This window comes from Narcine bancroftii, chromosome 7 (assembly GCF_036971445.1).
Source record: "Narcine bancroftii isolate sNarBan1 chromosome 7, sNarBan1.hap1, whole genome shotgun sequence".
NCBI lineage: Eukaryota > Metazoa > Chordata > Chondrichthyes > Torpediniformes > Narcinidae > Narcine > Narcine bancroftii.
Window position 1 is genome coordinate 78,327,508 of NC_091475.1, and position 18,288 is coordinate 78,345,795.

General features: G+C 47.8%; 1 protein-coding gene across 1 annotated transcript in view; it reads left to right on the plus strand.

Annotated features, from left to right (window-relative positions):
- Window positions 1–18,288, plus strand: part of LOC138739044 (collagen alpha-1(IV) chain-like) — a 163,400-nt gene that overhangs the window by 62,608 nt on the left and 82,504 nt on the right. The window contains exons 2-14 of the mRNA XM_069890427.1: window positions 5,021–5,080; window positions 5,979–6,068; window positions 6,152–6,196; window positions 8,164–8,208; window positions 8,303–8,365; window positions 8,779–8,832; window positions 8,932–8,958; window positions 11,800–11,874; window positions 11,958–12,020; window positions 12,709–12,744; window positions 12,832–12,873; window positions 13,906–13,995; window positions 15,346–15,399. Of these exons, the coding sequence (XP_069746528.1) occupies window positions 5,021–5,080; window positions 5,979–6,068; window positions 6,152–6,196; window positions 8,164–8,208; window positions 8,303–8,365; window positions 8,779–8,832; window positions 8,932–8,958; window positions 11,800–11,874; window positions 11,958–12,020; window positions 12,709–12,744; window positions 12,832–12,873; window positions 13,906–13,995; window positions 15,346–15,399 (744 nt within the window). The remainder of the gene's footprint in view (window positions 1–5,020; window positions 5,081–5,978; window positions 6,069–6,151; window positions 6,197–8,163; window positions 8,209–8,302; window positions 8,366–8,778; window positions 8,833–8,931; window positions 8,959–11,799; window positions 11,875–11,957; window positions 12,021–12,708; window positions 12,745–12,831; window positions 12,874–13,905; window positions 13,996–15,345; window positions 15,400–18,288) is intronic.

Here is an 18,288-nt window from a genome sequence, read left to right on the forward strand (position 1 = left end):
TTGCACACTGTTCCTGTGCCTGCGTGTGCTTCCTCTAGATGCTCCAGTTTCACTCCACATCACAAAACCATGCAAAAATGAAATAGAAAATCTGCAGTTTCTGGAACTCAAAAGTGAAAGCAGAAAATGCCGGAATAGTCATGATGCATGTGTAGAAAGAGAAATATTTAACCCTTCAGGTCAAAGACCTAGAGTCAGGAGGTTAATCTGTCACTGTAAATTGCCCCAATTGTGTGGGCGAGGGTGGATGCCGGGGGAGTTGATATTGATATAAGTTTAGTGTGGATAGGTGGTTGATGGTCGACATTGACCCTTGCCATGCTGTACCTCTCTGTGACTAGAGGGAGAGTGCAGGGAATAAGATGGAGGGACAGAAAGAGGGAGGTTTAGAGAGTGACGGGGAAGAGAGTGAAAGGATGGAGGGTCGAGAGTGATGGAGAAAGTAAGGCAAGTGTGGATCCGGGAGAGCAGAGAGCGTGGACACAGCGCTCCTCTGAAGATTCGGTTGCAAGGTCCTAATGCTGGTGGCTCTGCACAGGCATTGAATGGCCTGTAAAGGAGCCGATGGTGTGTTTTTTTAAATCCTGCAACCACTGGTCTGTGCCCAAGATGGTGGTGCCAGCCTCAGCAGTGGCCATGATGGTTTGCAGACTCTGGGCAGCAGCGAACTGGTGCAGGGTACCAGGAATGGAGAGATCAGCCTCTGTAGAGAGGGAGAAGCAGATGAGACAGGACAATGACCACGAGGGGGTGGTGGACCAGCCACGGGCTCAAAGGCTGAGGGACTCACACAGGCTGTGGTTGACTTGGGATCAGGAGACCTGCATGGGCTGAGGGCTGTTGGAGCTTGGCTCGTGGGAAACAGATGTAGGGGTGGGGATTCGAAAGGGTGCTGAGGGCGAGAAGGACTCTCTAAGTGGCCTTGAGCGCTGAAGGCTCCCTGATCGTGTCGGAGGTTTAGATCTGGAGCTCAAGTTACCATTGGATTGAACAGGAGTCTTTGTGGCTGCAGAAACTGCGGGAGGTGACTCCTCAGACAAACAAATCTCTGGAGGGACCCTCTTTTGCTTCTCTTTCTCTCTTACTGTAAGGGGTGTCAGGCAACTCTAATGGCAACTCTTTAGTAAAACATGAAAATCTGAAGACACTAGGGTTGAAGTAAAACACAACGCTGGAGAAACTCAGCAGGTCCTTTATCCAGCAAAGGTAAAAATACATAGCTGATGTTTCTGGCTTGAGCCCTTCATCAAGGTATGGAAAATGGTCAGCAGGCATCCGAACAAAAGAGAAGTGAAGGGGGGAGGGGTAGTTGCAAAGGCAGGAGATGTTAGGTGGAGAAGGGAGGGAGGAGGCAGCAGTGAGCAAGGGGAGGAGGGATGGCTGGGTGAAGGGTGGAGGGAGGAGAGCCAGAAGGTGGAGGGAAGTGGTGGGAGAGAGGAGAGCAGGTTAGAAGAAACTGTAAAAGTCAACGTTAATGCCATCTGGCTGGAGAAGGTCCAGACAGAAAATCAGATGTTGTTCCTCCAATCTGCAGATTATCTTGATGGGACAGTACACAAGGCCATGGATAGGTGTGAGTGTGGGAGTGTGACACAGAACTGAAATGGTTGGTTATTGGAAGGTCTTTATCACTGTGGCGGATGGAGCAAAGATGCTTAGCGAGGTATTCTCCAGAGTGTGCCCAGTCTCTCTGATGTAGAGGAGGCCACAAAGGGAGCACCAGATGCAGTCCTGTGTTGCTTCACTTGAAAGGCCTGTTTGGGGCCCTGGACCGTGGTGAGGGAGGAGGTGTGAGGGTGCACATGTTGCACCTCCAGCGGCCACAGGGGAAGGTGCTGGGGTAGGAGTGCGATTGGTGGGGAGGGATGAGTGCCCAAGGGAGTCACGGAGGGAGGGGTCTCTATGGAAGGCAGAGAGGAGAGGAGAGGAGAGGGGAAGATGTGTCTGGTAATTCGATCCTGTTGTAAGTGCTGGTAATTCTGGAGGATAAGGTGCTGGATGTGGAGTCTGGTGGGGTGGTAGGTGAGGACGAGGGGCATTCTGTGTTTGTTGCATCTGGGGGTGGGGGGGTGCAAGGCAGATGAGCAGGAAATGGAGGAGATGCAGGTGAGGGCTAATTTGATGGTGGTGGAGGGGAAGCAAAGCGATCACCGTCATCACCACCAACTCAGCCCTTCACCCTAACAGCCTCCTCATACAACACATTATCCTTCAGAATTTCCGGCACTTTCAACAGGATCCCACTGCCAGAGACATCTTCCCCTCTCCTCCCTTTTTTGCTTCCCATAGGGACCGTTTCCTCCGTTACTCCCTCGTGCACTCATTCCTCCCCATCAATTGCACCCCCCGCTCCCCAGCACCTTCCCGTGACTGCAGGAGGTGCCACACGTGCCCATACCACCTCCTTCACCACAGTCCAGGGCCCCAAACAGGCCTTTCAAGTGAAGCAACACTTCATTTGTATATCTGCAGGAGTGATTTACTGCATCCGGTGTTCTCTTTGTGGCCTTCTCTGCATCAGAGAGACTGGGTACAGATTGGGAGATCTCTTCACTGAGCATTTTCCTCCATCTGCACCAGTGACAGGGACCTCCCAGTAGCCAACCATTTCAGATCTGTGTCCAACTCCCACATTCAAATGTCTGTCCATGGCCTTAGGTACTGTCCCACCAAGACACCTGCAAATTGGAGGAGCAACACCTGATTTTCCATCTGGGCCCTCTCCAGCCAGATGGCCTTAACATCGACTTCTCCGGTTTCTGCTAGCCTGCTCTCCTCTATTCCCCCCCCCCCTTCTCTTCCCCCTTCCAGTTCTCCTTCCCCCCCCCCCCACTTCCCTTGCCCTTCACCCAGCCATCCCTCCTCCACTTGCTTGGTACTGACCACCCCCCCTCCCTTTTCCACCTATGACCCCCTGCCTTTGCAACCACCCCTCCCCCCACCCTTACTCTTTTATTCGGACATCTGCTGACCATTTTCCATACCTTGATGAAGGGCTCAAGCCCAAATGCCAGTTATGAATTTTTAATTTTGCTCTATATAAAGGGCACTATTTGACCTGCTGAGTTTTTTTTTACTTGAATGGAAACTCTTTGACTGCTGAAGGCAGGTAGAATGCAGTTTGGTGTAATATTACATGTTCTGTAGCATTACATGACAATAAAGGAATCGATACCTTCTTGATACTTTCTAGAAGAAAGAATGAGTGAGACAGAGGGCAAAGAAAAAGAGAAAGGAAAGAAGGGAGAGAGGTGCTGAGGCTCAATCATACTTATGAAGAACTGCATAGGTCAGTTAGTCACACTTGGGATAAGGGGCAGAGGATGTTGATTCGTTCTGTATTTGGGCAGAATGGTTAGCACAGCAGTCAGCAAAATATAGTGCCAGCGACCTGTGTTGCCTCCTGTGTATGTCCTGTGTTTGTATGTCCTGCATGTGTTGCCTCCTGTGTATGTCCTGTGTTTGTATGTCCTGCATGTGTTGCCTCCTGTGTATGTCCTGTGTTTGTATGTCCTGCATGTGTTGCCTCCTGTGTTTGTCCTGTGTTTGTATGTCCTGCATGTGTTGCCTCCTGTGTATGTCCTGTGTTTGTATGTCCTGCATGTGTTGCCTCCTGTGCATGTCCTGTGTTTGTATGTCCTGCATGTGTTGCCTCCTGTGTATGTCCTGTGTTTGTATGTCCTGCATGTGTTGCCTCCTGTGTATGTCCTGTGTTTGTATGTCCTGCATGTGTTGCCTCCTGTGTATGTCCTGTGTTTGTATGTCCTGCATGTGTTGCCTCCTGTGTTTGTCCTGTGTTTGTATGTCCTGCATGTGTTGCCTCCTGTGTATGTCCTGTGTTTGTATGTCCTGCATGTGTTGCCTCCTGTGTTTGTCCTGTGTTTGTATGTCCTGCATGTGTTGCCTCCTGTGTTTGTCCTGTGTTTGTATGTCCTGCATGTGTTGCCTCCTGTGTATGTCCTGTGTTTGTATGTCCTGCATGTGTTGCCTCCTGTGTTTGTCCTGTGTTTGTATGTCCTGCATGTGTTGCCTACTGTGTATGTCCTGTGTTTGTATGTCCTGCATGTGTTGCCTCCTGTGTTTGTCCTGTGTTTGTATGTCCTGCATGTGTTGCCTCCTGTGTATGTCCTGTGTTTGTATGTCCTGCATGTGTTGCCTCCTGTGTTTGTCCTGTGTTTGTATGTCCTGCATGTGTTGCCTCCTGTGTATGTCCTGTGTTTGTATGTCCTGCATGTGTTGCCTCCTGTGTTTGTCCTGTGTTTGTATGTCCTGCATGTGTTGCCTCCTGTGTATGTCCTGTGTTTGTATGTCCTGCATGTGTTGCCTCCTGTGTATGTCCTGTGTTTGTATGTCCTGCATGTGTTGCCTCCTGTGCTCCAGTTTCCTCCAACGTTCCAAAGGCAGACGGAGTTGTTAGGTTAATAGGTGGATTTTGGCAGCACAGGGCTCTTGGGCCAGAAGGGCCTGTTACTGCACTGTATCCCTGGGGCAGTTAGTGGACAAGGCACGAAATCCAGCTGCGAAAGGAACTGAAGAACCGGACTGCAGACAAGCTCATCCATCTCACACACAGGCCCTTGCAGAGGGGCCGGGGGCTGGACTGACTGAATTTGGTGGACTCCCGAGCCCATTCATTCACCAGCAGTCGGACAATTTATGGATGGGTCTTGCCAAGGCTGTTCTCAGGACAGCGGTGGGCGGGGGAGGATGAAGAGTGGTTATCCCCCCCCACCCCCCATTAACTGCTGGGGTGAATACAGTTCCCAGTCTCACCTTATCTCTGCTGGGATGGAGGCAGCTATAGTCGTTAGCACGGAGTCCCATCCAGCCAGGCTGGAGCCTTTGGAAGGTTGGTGCTTGGAGCAGGACCTGCTCTGTGAGGGTGTTATAATCGGGTTCAGGGATGCTGGGGGGGGGCAAGAGGGGTTGAAGGGGTCCCTGTGCAGAGTGCGTATAATCTGTGCGAGGATGTGTGCAGGCTCTGACAACAGTTGCCCCTTTCTCTCTCTCTCCTCCGCAGGCCTGCCATGGATGCACGTCCAGCAACAAATGTGACTGCAGCGGTGTCAAAGGGGAAAAGGTGGGTGAAATCCTGAGTGGGGGAGGGGGTGTGGTTTGGTCCATGAGTGAGTTCTGGGTCACTGGTCTCAAGGGAGGGAAGGGATGAGGTCCCTGGAAGTGGGTCCATCCGTCCCTCGTCAGGGTCCTCCCCGTACACACTCTCCTGTTCTGTCAAGACTCTCTTCTCACTCCCCACCCCCCAACCCACCCTTTAGAACCCTTCCCTGTAGGGTACTTTCCCCAGCTCTCCTTGCTCGAGCAGCTTCTCTACACCTAATAAAGCCCCATGGTCCACACCGCCTGTCCCCATCATGAGGTGGTGATGTTCCTCTCCTCACCAATTTGGATGTGGGGACTGACACTGTTCCTCTGATCCTCCCACTGCAGGGGCCAGCACGACACTGAGATCCTAAGGAAAGGTGTCTGGGGAGGGACGAGGGAGAGGGTGTGGATGGATGGGTGGGAAAATGAAAGAGGAGGGTGAGGTTGGGTCCAAAACGTCCTTCCACATTGGGTCCCTGTGCACCGTTCCGGTGAGACAGTGTAGCCACATTCCTTGTGAACCATTTCCCAGCTCTGAGCAATTAGAGAAGATAGTGAGAGGAAGAAGAGGCTTCACTGACTTGGGCGCAGCTGTCACTGATCCAAACACCTGGAGCTGAGCAATCAGACTGGGAACATCTCTCTTCTCCCTGCAGACTATTCACCAGTAAACATCCACAGGTTGGGTCAGAGTTAACAGCAGCCCACTCCAATAGGTGGACCGCTCTGGCAGAAAGCCCCCTCCAACAGTCTATTCCAACCTGTGGCCACTCCAACTGGAAGCCTGCTCTGTCAGGCAGTGGAAAGGAGTGCCAACGTCTAAACGCTCCTCCCAAACTTTGACCACTTGCTGAAATATTGTGCTTTGATTTTAGGGCGCAATGGGATTTCCTGGTTTTGCAGGCCCCTTAGGAATGCCGGGATTCCCGGGAGTAGAGGGGCCAATTGGAGCTCCTGGACTGAAGGTAAGTCTGGTGACATCATCAGTGCTTCTGCTCTGAGCCACGGATTGGCTGTTTGGTGTAATAGGTTCCTCTTTCTCTTTCAGGGAGACACAGGAGAGCCAGGGCTAATGGGGAAGAAGGGAATGCGGGTAAGTACTGCTTGTGATTGGTGGCCAGACCACAGTGTAGGTTCCAATGCTGGGCAAATAGCTCAGATCACTCGTGATGTCATTGTCATGTGACTACATCAAATATTGCAGATGGTATAACCCAAAACAAAAATTGAGTGTGCGTACCAGGGAAAACATCAGGGAAAGTACTGACTGGTGAAAAGAATTTGAGAGGAAACAAATGGTGGAGAAGACACACACACATATACAAATACACATGGACACCCACACACACACATACGCACATGGGCACACAGCACAGAAAAACACACACACACACATGGACACAAAGCACAGATAGACACATACACACACACACATGGACATACAGCACAGATAGACACAAACCCACATGTACACAGACACACACACACACACATATGCACACACACTCATACATAGATACACACACACACACACACACACACACGCAGAGACAGACAGACACATACAAGTGGAGTCACATTCACACACAGAGACACACACAGATGCAAACACACTCATACACAGATACATACACACATGCAGAGAAAGACAGACACACACACACGCAGAGTCACATACATACAGGGACACACACACAAGGATACAGACACAGACACACACATGGGGTCACACACAGACACAAACAGAGAGAGAGACACACACACACACACGGATACAGACATGTATGGATAGACACACACACACACACACACACACACACACACACACACACATCTATAAACCACTGAGTCTTACACAAACAGGTGTTGTTGTCTATAGACATGTCCTACTGTTCCAAGGGCACCTGTCCATAGTCAGGCTGAGAGACATACTGTTAATTTTGTCAGGGAGCTGAGGAGTGACTTTTAACAACATAAGAAACAGCATTTGGAGGGGGTAATTCAGCCCCTCAAGGCTGCCCCACCATTCACTGGATCACGGCCAATTTGTTTTCCTGTACTATCTCCTTATCCCTCATTTTCTGTGATATCGTGAATTAATCCATCTCTGTTTTGATTGAGCTCAATGATTGATCCTCTAACAGAGTGAATTTCAAAGATTGTTGTCTCGGAGTGAGGAAACCTCACCAAGGCCATGACAAGCTGCAGTCAGACCCCGAGACTTCGGATTTCATTTGGCTTCCACATCGCTTACTGTTCCTTTAGATTGGCCTTCAATGACTGGTATACAAGCGCACCTCGGCCTCTGGAATTTGTCTTTCTTACAACAATCTTTTCTAAATTTTTTTGTTTTAAATTCAATGATTAATTGGAGTACCAGGGTCAGTCAGAATCATCACATCTATTTGACAGATGGTTAAGCCTGGGGTTGGGTCTTCTCCATGCATCAAATACTCTTCAGTGGTTGCATGGGTGGGATTGACCTCTCCACCAACCCCTGTAGCACAGCTTCTCACCCTCATTCCTGGCTGCATTTCTGATTACGGGAAAGAGCAGTGGTGGAGAGGGATGTGGGGTGGTGTGGATGGGGAGGGGAGGAAGGGGGTGGGAGTGTGGGAGGAGCTGCGGTGGGAGGGAAGAGGAGGGGGGGAGGTGTAGTGGAAGATGAATGAGAAGGAATGTGTGGAAGGAGATGTGGTGGAAGGGAAGGGGCAAGGAGGTGGGAATGTGGGAGGAGCAGTGGTGTGTAGTTGGAAGAGAGGGAGTGGGAGTGTGGGAGGACGTGGTGGGGGGAGAGGAGGAATTGGGTGTAAGAGGAGTTGTAGGGGGGCAATAGGAATGGGAGGAGGTGTGGTGGGAGGGGGAAAGGAAGAGTGAAACTAGTTCTGGCCCAGAGTGCACCAATGGTACAGCAGCACACGGAGGGACCATACACAGTGGATCCCCCCCGGAGGTTGGAGCGTTGAGGAAAATGGTGTTCGCTCACAGGAACCTTAGCTGTCAGAAATGAGAGAATGCGACCACTGTTCAATCATGATTCCTTCTCATGTTAACTCACAGGGACCTGCTGGAGCCCCCGGATTCCCAGGAACACCAGGGTTACCTGTAAGTGAACACCAACAGTTGTCCAAAAATTCTCATTTAAAGTTCTGAACTCATTCAGGCAGAGAGAAACTCTTTGGAATTTCTCTTCTTTCAGGGATTGCCAGGTCAGGATGGTCCTCCTGGTCCACATGGTATCCCAGGATGCAATGGCACAAAGGTAATACAATCAGAATTAAACACATCTGCATTTTTGACATATTTACAGTATTTTTGAGCACATAAAGTGGGCCTTTCATCCTATCTAAACCATTGAAGAGTCTCCTAGCCTGATAACTATTCTGACACTCCACCCAGTAATCCATCACATTTCCCACAGCCTTTAATACCCACCCAGTCTAATCCCACACTCTCCACAATAATACCCACCCAGTCTAATGCCACTCTCCCCTTACACCTACATCTCTTAATATCTCATCCATTTTAAGCTCACCTTCCCTCACTCTCCACATGCTTCAACTGACCATTCACTCACTTGGATGTATTTGAGAGCTGGGTGTTGGGTGAGGAGGGGAGGGCGAGTGTGCCAGAGGACTGGGCTGTTCATGGGACTGAAGTACTTGTTTTCTGCAGGGTGAACGAGGTCCCCTAGGGCCACCAGGACTGCCAGGACTGCAAGGCTTCCCAGTAAGTACAGTGCTTCTTCATCACCTTGGAATCCCATTTTCCTGGAGTGGTGTGCATTTGTGTGCTGGGCCTAAACAATCTTCTCATGTTGTTTTCCAGGGTCATCCAGGCATTCCCGGAGAAAAGGTCAGAAGCAAGCAGACTGCGCAAAATTTTTTCAGTCATTGAATCCAGAGTGTTGATCCTGTCAGCATGGTGTCGAGCTGTGACCCAGTCCCTTCATCTTGGGTGACCCCGAGCTGTGACCCAGTGCCTTCACCCTGGGTGACCCTGAGCTGTGACCAGTGCCTTCACCCCGGGTGACCCCGAGCTGGATCTCAATCCCTTCATTCCAGGAGACCCTGAGTTGTTCCCCAGTCCCTTCATCCCAGGTGACCCCGAGCTGTGACCCAGTGCCTTCATCCCAGGTGACCCCGAGCTGCATCCCAATCCCTTCATTCCAGGAGACCCTGAGCTGTTCCCTAGAACCTTCACCCCGGGTGACCCCGAGCTGGATCTCAATCCCTTCATTCCGGGAGACCCTGAGTTGTTCCCCAGTCCCTTCATCCCAGGTGACCCCGAGCTGTGACCCAGTGCCTTCATCCCAGGTGACCCCGAGCTGCATCCCAATCCCTTCATTCCGGGAGACCCTGAGCTGTTCCCTAGAACCTTCATCCCGGGTGACCCTGAACTGCATCCCATTCCCTTCACTCTGGGTGACGCTGAGCTGTTCCCCAGTCCCTTCATCCCAGGTGACTCTGAGCTGTGACCACAGTGGATGGGGGCTTGAAGCCTTTAATGGATCTGGCTATGACTACTACCTTCTGCAATCTTCTTCATTTCTGGGCACTGGAATTTTCAAACCAGGGTGTGATATAAGCAGTCTTTGCAGACGATAACTACTCTTTGCAGACGATGCCGCTTTAGTTGCCCATTCAGAGCCAGCTCTTCAGCGCTTTCCTGTTTTGCGGAAACTGCCAAAATGTTTGGCCTGGAAGTCAGCCTGAAGAAAACTGAGGTCCTCCATCAGCCAGCTCCCCACCATGACTATCAGCCCCCCCACATCTCCATCGGGCACACAAAACTCAAAACGGTCAACCAGTTTACCTATCTCGGCTGCACCATTTCATCAGATGCAAGGATCGACAACGAGATAGAAAACAGACTCGCCAAGGCAAATAGCGCCTTTGGAAGACTACACAAAAGAGTCTGGAAAAACAACCAAATGAAAAACCTCACAAAGATAAGTGTATACAGAGCCGTTGTCATACCCACACTCCTGTTCGGCTCCGAATCATGGGTCCTCTACCGGCATCACCTACGGCTCCTAGAACGCTTCCTCCAGCGTTGTCTCTGCTCCATCCTCAACATTCATTGGAGCGCTTTCATCCCTAACGTCGAAGTACTCGAGATGGCAGAGGTCGACAGCATCGAGTCCACGTTGCTGAAGATCCAGCTGCGCTGGGTTGGTCACGTCTCCAGAATGGAGGACCATCGCCTTCCCAAGATTGTGTTATATGGCGAGCTCTCCACTGGCCACCGTGACAGAGGTGCACCAAAGAAAAGGTACAAGGACTGCCTAAAGAAATCTCTTGGTGCCTGCCACATTGACCACCGCCAGTGGGCTGATATCGCCTCAAACCGTGCATCTTGGCGCCTCACAGTTCGGCGGGCAGCAACCTCCTTTGAAGAAGACCGCAGAGCCCACCTCACTGACAAAAGGCAAAGGAAGAAAAACCCAATACCCAACCCCAACCAACCAATTTTCCCCTGCAACCGCTGCAACCGTGTCTGCCTGTCCCTCATCGGACTTGTCAGCCACAAACGAGCCTGCAGCTGATGTGGACATTTACCCCCTCCATAAATCTTCATCCGCGAAGCCAAGCCAAAGAAAAAAGATACTTTCCACAGTGCTCCTGCAGAAATTCAATAGGGGTTTCATCATCGTGGAATATTCCCTGAGGATCTCAGATGCAAGGGAAACTCCTGTTCCTATGAACTCCCAGATAACAAGTACTTTCTGATTTAGGATCCATTGGTCTGTCAGCCCAATGGTTCGCATCTCACACAGGACAGATCAGCAAATACAGGCAATGATCAAGCAGGGAGTATGGGCTTGAAGCAGAAGTCAGGTCTCTGCTGGGAATAAGGGTTGGTTTAAACAGTCCACAGAAGGGGTGGGAGTGCCATAGAGACTGCAGTCCAACGGGCTGCCTTGTGAACATCGCAGGTTGACATCGGGAGACCATATGGCCCATCAGTGCTATGTCACCTCTTGAGAAGAAGTTTGCAGTTGGAGCCATCCTGCCCCCCCCCCCACCTCTGCCACTTGTCCCCCACAGCTGTGACAACATGTGCATGAATCTCCTTCATCTGGATTTCTAGCTGGCGTCATCAATCTGTGTGCCCAGCTCGTTGACCCTCTTTGTATTCGAGGCACTTCCCATTTACTTACTCCAAGTAAACCTTCCATGTCTCCATTAAATCTCCCTTAATCTTTGCTGCTCAAGGAAAAGAGCCTCAGCCTCTCTGACCTTTCACACCACAGAACTGCCTCATCCCTGGAAGTGCTCCAGTAATACTCCTGTAATCCTCTCACCAAGGTCAGTAGAGTTAGACTCCTGTTTTAATTTTTAAAAGTTATTTAAAAAATAAATTAGGCATACAGCACTGTAACAGGCCAATTTGGCCCTACGAATCCGTGCCGCCCAAATTACACCCCATTAACCTACGTACTAGTATGTTTTTGAAGGGTGGGAGGAAACCAGAGCCACCCTGGGAAAACCCACTCAGTCACGGGGAGAACATACAAACTCCCGACACACAGCGTGGGATTCAATTCCAGGTCCGGTCCTGATCGCTGGCGCTGTAAAGATGTTGGGTTAACTGTTACGCCAACCATGACATCTGACGAGAAGCAAGCAAGCCTTAGAAGCATGGATCCCAGGATTGGTTTGTTAACCCTCTTGATGGTTTGTCTTCAAATAGGGAGATCCAGGGGACATGATTGGTACTCTGGTACTGAAGGGTGACACGGGCCTCCCAGGTCTCCCAGGGAAAAAGGTGAGTTGTAGATTTCACTCGTGCCCCCACATCCAAGCTCATGGTTTGGATTTCCCCCTAAACCAATGTCTTTCTGATTTCAGGGCGCTCCTGGTTTTTCAGGGCCCATTGGACCTCCCGGACCCCCAGGCTACCCAGGACCTGCGGTAAGTTCCCTTCTTGCATCTCCCTCACAAGACACAGAGGAGACGGCAGATGCTGAAATCCAAATACAATCTGCGGGGGGGGGGGGCGGGGGGGGGGGGAACTCAACAGGTTGAGCAGTTTCAATGGAAGAGAAAGAATGGTCAATGTTTTGGGCCAGAACTCTTCTTCAGGACTGAGGAAAGTTAGGACTGAAGCAGTGTAGAGAGGACAGTTTGGGAGGGGCAGGACAGTGGCCCATGTGGGATTGGAGTACAGGGCTGAGGTGAAATATGAAGGACAGAGGCAGATGATTGGCAGATGCCAGACAAGAGGAGAGAGGCAAGAAAATCCAAGGGGTCAAGTGGAGCAAAATTAGGGGTTGGGGGTCAGAGTTGGGATGAATGATTAGGCTGGCACTGTGGGAATCTGATAAGTAGAGAAGTTGAGGGTGGTGGTATAAAGAGAGACCAAATGGAACTGGAATAGAAAAAAATAATGGGGATATGATGGTGGAGGATGGAAAAGGAGAGAAGGCTGGGTGTAGGGGTGATTGTGAAGAGGGGACAAAACAGGGGGTTTCTCTTTATACTTGATACAGGGTTTGTTGATTGACTGTTCCTGCCCATGGATGCTTTTTGAGCTGTTGAGTTCCTGTCTCCTCAAATTAAAATCATTGTTGATAATCATCTGCTTGTTTTGTTGTTCCAGGGTCCACCAGGAATCCCAGGTCTTCCCGGACCAAAGGTAAACCTGTTCCATCTGTAGCAGGATTAATATTTCTGCTTCTACAGCCAGCCACTCAAATAATTCTTCTCTCTATTTTGCAAACAGGGCAACATGGGAGTGCAGTTTTATGGACAGAAGGGTCAGAAGGTGAGATCAATTTATAAACGGGCAGATTAACTCAAATCAAAGGATATCCACCAATCAACACATTATTACACATGTTGACCTTGCAAGTACGATATATCCTGTTCAACTTTGTCAATACTCTTGTAAATTAAGCAAAGTGACAGATTATTCAGCATGCATTTGAGAATTCAATAGATTTCCTTCAGTGTGAATGGCCAGTTCCCTGATGTAAAAAGGATATATATTGATTGGGCCATAGTCTCTGGCTGCCAAATGTACACAGTGTAAACATGTAAGGAAAGAAAAAAAAATCTGTCAAGCAACAAAGTGCATAAGTAAGAGCCCTTAAATGAGTCCCTGATGGAGTTTGATGTTGAGGAGTCTGATGGTGGGGAGGGAGCAGTTGTTTCTGAACCTGGTGATGTGAGTCTTGTGGCACCTACATCTCTTTCCTGATGGCAGTAGCAAGAGCAGAGCATGTGCTGGGTGGTGTGGGTCTTTGATGATTGCTGATGCCTTCCTATGACAGCATTCCCTGTAGATGTACTCGTTAGTGGGGAGGATTTTGCCTGGGCTGTGTCCACTACCTTCTGAAAGGCTTTACACTCAGGGGTATTGGTGTCCCCATACCAGACCATGATGCAGCCAGTCATCGCACTTTCCACCACACTTCTGAAGAAATTTGCCAGGGTTTCTGGTGTCATATCAAACCTCCGCAAACTCCTGAGGAAGTAGAGGCGCAGGCGTGCTTTCTTCATGAAGCCATTGGCGTGTTGGGTCCAGGAAAGATCCTCCGAAATAGTGACTCCTAAGAACTTAAATGTGCTCACCCTCACCACCCCTCATTTCCCCAGTGATCACTGAATTGTATACCTCTGGCCTTCCTTTCCTGAAGTCAACAATTAGCTCCTTAGCTTTGGTGACGTTGAGTGCAAAGTTGTGGTTGGTGCACCATTCAGCCAAGTTTTCAATCTCCATCCTGTTTGCTAACTCATCCCCTTCCTTTATATAACCTACTACTCGGTTGTTCTAACAGATGTTGGTATTTCACAGGGTGATCAAGGGGTTCAAGGACCCCCAGGGGAGCCTGGTCATGGGGAACATATTGGACCACCAGAATCAAAAGTCCAGAAAGGAGAGAAGGTTTGATTATTTTGTTGCTTTGGATCATTTATTTGCTTCTTCTGAAATTTAGATCAGAGATTCGGAGATCTCTGGAAAGTTAGCAGCCCTGGAATTCTTTGCAGAGATTGAAAGAATGGCCTCAACCTCCCATCCCATACGCTGCCCACCCATTCACTGACAGAGTCAAATACTGTGCTGCACCAGCACTGGAGTGAAGTTACAGTTAAAAAAACTCAGCCCAACAGTGGGTAAGATTTCCAAGGGATAGTCCCTGGAATCTGCCTGTCTATTAATTTTGCTCAGCTGAGTGACTGTACTGAAGATAATATGAGCTTTGGCATCCCACCAACCATCAGATGACTTGAATCCAATGAAATCAAGCAAAGGTTGGGACTGGTGATTGGTCGAGAAGCCCCTGTTTAATGATGTTACATCTGTTCATGGCACCTACTGCTACATGAAAACATTAAACACTGGCCCCCTTACTATAGGTAGTCAAATGTTGGCATTACAAAAATATACCATAACATTCTGCCTAATTTTTCTATCTCAACTCATTTGCTCTTTCTCACTCTCAAACAATTCAGAACGATTCTGAAGTGAGCCACTCGGCCCATGGAGTTCATGCCAGCTCCCCCTGAAGCAAACTAATTATTGCAGCCTCCTCATCCATTAGCTCCCTATCAGTTACACACACTGTCCCCATCCCCATCACCTTTCCATCTGTACCCCCTCCCCATCCTCCATCACCTCTCCATTTGTATCCCCCTCTCCATCCTCCATTACCTCTCCATCTGTACCCCCTTCCCATCCCCAAATTCTCCATCTGTACCCCCTCCCCATCACTTCTCCATCTGTACCCCCCTCCTCCTCCTCCATCACCTCTCTATCTATACCCCTTCCCCATCATCCATCTTCCCCCCCTCTGGTCATTTGTACATCCTTGGTAGTAATCACTGCCCTTGGAAGCTACATTTTTATTTGCAAAAGTCCTGGCCTCGAGAAATCATTCCCACCCCCCACTATGTGTGCACCTCTCTCTCCTTCATGAATGCACTGGTTAAACCTCACTTTGCTCTATCCTCAGTCACTTACTTCAACAAATTAGTTGATGTCTGGCACATTTTAGTGCATTTGTGATAAAGCAGTGAGAAAGGTCGACTTGCATCTTGCACTCCAAGGATAATGAAGAACTTGTAATGCGGTCACAGAAGCAGATATTGTGGAAATGAATTCTGATCAGACAAAGAATTGCTCCAGGAATTCAGCAGGTCAGATAGCATCTATGGGTCAAAATGGTTAGTTAATGTTTGGGAACTGAAATTTTACCAAGTTTATTCTGATATCCTCCCATTGATTTTCTTTCAGGGTCAAAAAGGAGATCACGGGGAGGTGGGACCCAGAGGTTTCCCTGGTAACCCAGTAAGTGGATCGTCTTCTTCCGCTAATCTCTCGGTGCATTCGTAAGCCTGTGTGTATATCTGTTCAGAGACTTCTATATGCTAATGCTTTCTGCATCCACATGAGCATTTTAATCACTAGGCATGGGTAGTAGACGTCTTTGGACCTTCTATGGCTTCAGTCCGCATTGAACTGAGAAAGGAGTGAGGGGACAGCAGCAATGAGGGGGAGGAGGGATGGCTGGGTGGGTAAGGGGGAAGGGAGGGGAGAACTGGATTGGAGGAGGGGAAGTTTAGCAGAAATTTTACACTGCCAACCCCCCCCCCCAAAACAAAAGGCGAGTAAATGACCCGGGTGGCAGTCGTTCACACTGGGCTGTGAATTACCTGGTCCTCTGAATATCTCGAATCTAAGCGGGGAGGGTCCAACCTCCTGTGATGATGTCTGGTAGAGCCGGATGCCCATTTACACTGTATTCTACCAGGTACCAAATCAAATCCGAGTTAATTCAGCTGGGCTAAACTATAGTAGGCGAAATAATATAAAGATAGTGGGCCTTCAGGTAGATGAAGAAGGCAAAGATATGAAAGAATTTATAAAGGAATGGATCCCAAAGGTCCTGGGAATGCCAGAAATGCAGGAAGGAATGGCACACAGAACACTAGCCCTGAAACCACAGTCACAACAAAAACCAAGATCCGTTTTAGTAAAATTCCTGAGATATACGACAAGAGAAAATATATTGGAGATGGCAATTAATAAAATAAGAGAAGGTCAAAAAAATTTTTTCTACCCAGACATAAGTTTTGAGCTCCTGAAGAAGAGGAAAGAGCTTAACGCAGCAAAATCGATCCTATGGAAGAAAGGCTATAAATTTATGTTAAGATATCCAGCGGTTCTTAAAATAGTTATCCCGGGGCAGCAAAACAGACTGTTCTCGGATCCAGAAAAAGCACGAGAATTTGCAGAACGCCTGCAAGACAGAAAGAGAGATGAAGAGATGTAACAAGAACAAAGAACGACGACAAACTACATATAAAGAAGTAAAAATAATGTATAAGTAAGAACTAAAGGAGGGAAGAAAAGGGAAGTAAGGGAGAAGGGGGAAAGAGGAGGGGTTAAAAAATTTTTACATAATAAATAAATAAAACATAAAAAGAAAAAGAGAAGAAACGAAGTGGAGCTTTGTTGTAATGCAAATATAAAAGTATTTTCTGGAGGGGGTTGGGTGGGAGAGAATAACAGTCACTGCGAAATCAGTTGACACTTGCGAACGGGTTCACAGTCCGAATGGAGAGGCGAGTTGTGGTTGCCCGGCAAGAGACAAGGGGCGACTCAGAGAGGAGGGGGGACACTTGGGGTTAAGGGAATTTTAGATGTGGGAATGGTTGAAATATTTTATGTTTTAGAAGTGTTGTCATACAGTGCGTTCAAAAAAAGAAAACTGAGAAATGGAAATGGGGAAAAGTGGTGGTGAGGAAACGGAAATGAGATGTAAACAAAGTATGAAATGGCCATGTTGAACTATATGACTATAAATATTAACGGAATACATAACCAAATCAAAAGGAAGAGGCTGTTAAATTTACTGAAGAAAGAAAAAATTGATATAGCATTCGTGCAGGAAACACATCTAACGGAAGTGGAACACAAGAAATTAAGGAGAGACTGGGTAGGGCATGTAACGGCAGCATCATATAATTCAAAAGCCAGAGGTGTAGCTATATTAATCAATAAAAATGTACCAATCAAAACAGAGGAGGAAATAATAGATCCACCAGGGAGGTATGTAATGATAAAGTGTCAGAATTAAAAAAGCTACCGAACAATAAAAAGCCTCGAGAGGATGGACTCCCAATAGAATTCTATAAAACATTTAAAGACTTATTAATTCCTCCTCTCCTGGAAATAATGAACCAGATTGAAGAAACACAAAACATGCCAGATTCATGTAAAACAGCAATAATTACAGTAATATCAAAGACGGGGAAAGATCCACTAACACCAGCATCGTATAGACCAATATCTCTACTTAATTCAGATTATAAGATAATAGCAAAACTATTAGCAAACAGATTAGCCAACTGGGTACCAAAAATAGTAAAACTAGATCAAACTGGATTTATTAAGAAAAGACGAACAACGGACAATATCTTAAGTTCATTAACTTAATCCATGCAGTACAAGGAAATAAGACGCCAACAGTGGCAGTTGCTTTAGACGCAGAGAAAGCCTTTGACAGGGTAGAATGGAAGTATTTATTCAAAGTACTACAGAGGTTCATCCTTCCAGAGAAATATATCAATTGGATTAAAGCATTATATAAGGAACTTTTGGCAAAGGTGACAGTAAATGAATATATATCAAGCCAATTTAAATTAAGCAGGTCAACTAGGCAGGGATGTCCACTATCTCCCTCACTGTTCGCTTTAGCTATAGAACCCTTGGCAGAACTGATAAGAACAGAAAATAAAATAAAAGGGATAAAAATAAAAGAGTAGGAATATAAAATCAGTCTATTTGCAGATGACATCATAGTATACTTTACAGAACTAGAATTATTAATAAAAGAATTACATAAGAAATTGAAGGAATATGGAGAAATATCGGGGTACAAGATCAACACAAATAAAAGTGAAGCGATGCCAATGAATAAGGCGGATTTCACAAAGTTTAAGAAAGAATCACCATTTAAATGGTAAACACAAGCAATCCAATACCTAGGTATTAGACCAGATAATAATCTAGGCCATCTATACAAATTAAATTATCAGCCATTAATGAAGAAATTACAAGAGGACTTAGAACATTGGAAAGATTTACCATTAACACTGATAGGAAGGGTAAATTGCATTAAAATGAATGTCTTCCCAAGGATACAATACCTATTTCAATCGTTACCAATTCCTT